This window comes from the organism of the source record quoted next, assembly GCF_019968985.1.
Source record: "MAG: Porospora cf. gigantea B chromosome Unknown PgB_NODE_4295_length_2228_cov_115.054, whole genome shotgun sequence".
Taxonomy (NCBI): domain Eukaryota; phylum Apicomplexa; class Conoidasida; order Eugregarinorida; family Porosporidae; genus Porospora; species Porospora cf. gigantea B.
This window is the reverse complement of record NW_027179010.1, coordinates 1-2,228: the sequence shown is the minus strand read 5'-3', so window position 1 is coordinate 2,228 and position 2,228 is coordinate 1. Positions and strand designations below refer to the sequence as shown.

The window sequence follows — 2,228 nt, the reverse complement described above, 5'->3', positions numbered from 1 at the left end:
CACCAGCAAGTCACGAGGTATTGAAGAATCGGAGGAGCCAGTAACAATGTGCTGTACGCGCCGTACCTGTGGACTGGGTGGCTGAATCGTATCGGACGGAGACGACTGAGATGGCATGTCCGAGGATTCAAGACGGGTCCGGCCAGGTCCATTACGTGCGTGTCCAGCATGAACACGCTGCTTCTTTCGTGGAGCTGTCGAAGAGGCACCCTCCTCAGTAGCCAAGTTGGTAAGATCGGGAGCTATATTTGAATCTGATCTCTCAACAGCAGATGTCGGTAAACAGGAGTTGTTCGGTTCAGGTGCCAGTGCGGAATCAGATGGCTCGGATCGCTTGACGACAGCTTGAGAAGGGCCAGACAGTTCGACCACAGCTTCAGGGGGGCTAGTGGACTTGACCACAGCTTTAGGGGGGCTAGTGGGATTGACCACAGCTTCAGGGGGGCTAGTGGACTTGGCAACAGCTTCAGGGGGGCTGGTGGACTCGACCACAGCAACCGGAGGAACTGGCTCCATCGGCAGCAGCGGAGGTACCGGCAGCGATGTTACCACGGGACACTCCACTGATCCGGACTTCATGTCCACGAAAGATGGAGCAGAAGTAGATGAGGGTGACGCTGGCTCCTCTGCCACTCTGAGAGGCACCTCGGGCCCCGCCTGTCCCGTGGGCTTAGAATCTGCCCCGGGAGCCTTGGAGGGGGAGCGTAGGCCAATACAGACAGTTTTGGGCGAAGGTAGAGCGTCTGCTTCATGGACTCTCCACATGACTTCCTCATATGACCTGCGAGAAGACGTGTTTGCCGGAGCGCCATCTGGACTGGATCGGACAAGGTCCGGTGTGCTGCAGCCATTGAATGCAGATGCTACCATCCGTTCGTAGACGTTCTCACACGTTTCAGCAACCGCAATCGGTGATGTCTCGACAACAGCGACGTTTTCCCACTGTGCCGTCTCTAATAACCTGGCCATGTTGGACTCATCAGGGTGCTGTGCTGGAGTGCAGTATTGGCTTGCTAGGAATACCATCAACTCGTCCTGATCCGTTCCACCAGGCTTTGCGTTATATTGACCACTTGGTCTACGTTGGTACAGAGCGCCCTGTGCTCTCGAAGGCGGCAGACGCCTTCGACTTGACCTCTCCCGGAAAGCTGAGTCGGAGAGGCCGGTGGAACTAGGACTGTCCGATTCCGTATCCGAGAGGCGGGGGGACGGCCTCGGCGCTAAAGGAGGGCTGCGCTGGAAATCAGCAGGGACCACAAAACGGTCTGTGGTAGCGGGTAGAAAAGCACTTATCCGGTCTTGTCCGCCTGGCTCCTTCCTCAATCCTTTCTGGGTGAATAGCAGGTTAGGCCGTTGCTCAGACGTCAGCACCACCGCTTGTTGGGCTGCTGCTGCCGCGGACTGCACCAAGTTCTTAGCAGACGACAACCAGGAGTCCTCTCTCGTGGCCGCATCCGTGGTTTTCTTTAGGAGGCCGCCTAGGTTAGCAAGAATGTCTGCCCTGTTTCGGGGTTCCCGGGTGGACCTACCCGCTTTCATCGGAGGACATGTCTGAGAGGTACTGCATTTTTGCAGGATGGTGACTAAAATACGCACTTTTTTCCTCATCCGGCACCGGCAATCACATCACAGCGGATCCCAACGCGAGCCTTCTCACAGGCAAGCAGTAGTCAGCATTCAGTGTGTCCAGTCAGAATGACTCCAGTCATTCGTCGCAGTATTTTGCCTTGATGTCTGGGGAGTGTACCGTGTTCTTAGGGCAATTGGATCCCCAATGGCTTCTTAGGGTATCAGGATCAGCTGGATTAATCACATTTTTATCATGTCCGGCATCAACACCACAATGTTCGTCACTGAACAGAAAGGGGTTCGCGAGAGGTATGAGAAGATTCGTACCCTGGGGGAGGGAGCCTTCGGAGTTGTGCTGCTGTGCAAAGAGAAATCCACAGGCGCTCTTCGAGCTGTGAAAAAAATAAACTGCAACCACCTGGACAAGGGAAAGGAAAAGGCAGCTATGGGTGAGCTCGAGACACTGAAACGTCTGGACCATCCACATTGCATGCGTATCTACGAATACCTTCAGGAGCGCGGATTCTTCTACATTGTCGCGGAGGCATTGGTAGGCGGAGAGCTCTTCGACGAGATCGTCAAAAGGAAACGATTCACCGAGAGGGACGCTGCGCATGTCATTTGGCAGACATTATCAGGTGTGGCGTATCTCCATGCCA

The 2,228-nt window shown here is 55.0% G+C and overlaps 2 protein-coding genes across 3 annotated transcripts; one reads left to right on the top strand and one right to left on the bottom strand.

Annotated features, from left to right (window-relative positions):
- Positions 1–3: 3 nt before the first annotated feature.
- On the bottom strand, positions 4–1,539 carry KVP17_002820 (uncharacterized protein; the record flags this gene model as incomplete). Its single annotated transcript, XM_068519470.1, has 1 exon — positions 4–1,539. A coding segment is annotated over one exon (1,536 nt), but the record flags the coding sequence as incomplete, so codon positions are not given.
- A 283-nt stretch (positions 1,540–1,822) lies between these two features.
- On the top strand, positions 1,823–2,228 carry KVP17_002821 (uncharacterized protein; the record flags this gene model as incomplete). 2 transcript variants are annotated; one of them, XM_068519472.1, is made up of 1 exon in its annotated part: positions 1,823–2,228. In XM_068519472.1, a coding segment is annotated over one exon (406 nt), but the record flags the coding sequence as incomplete, so codon positions are not given. The 2 variants fall into 2 exon arrangements, with proteins under 2 accessions (XP_068374224.1, XP_068374225.1); XM_068519473.1 differs by having other exon boundaries at positions 1,823–2,185.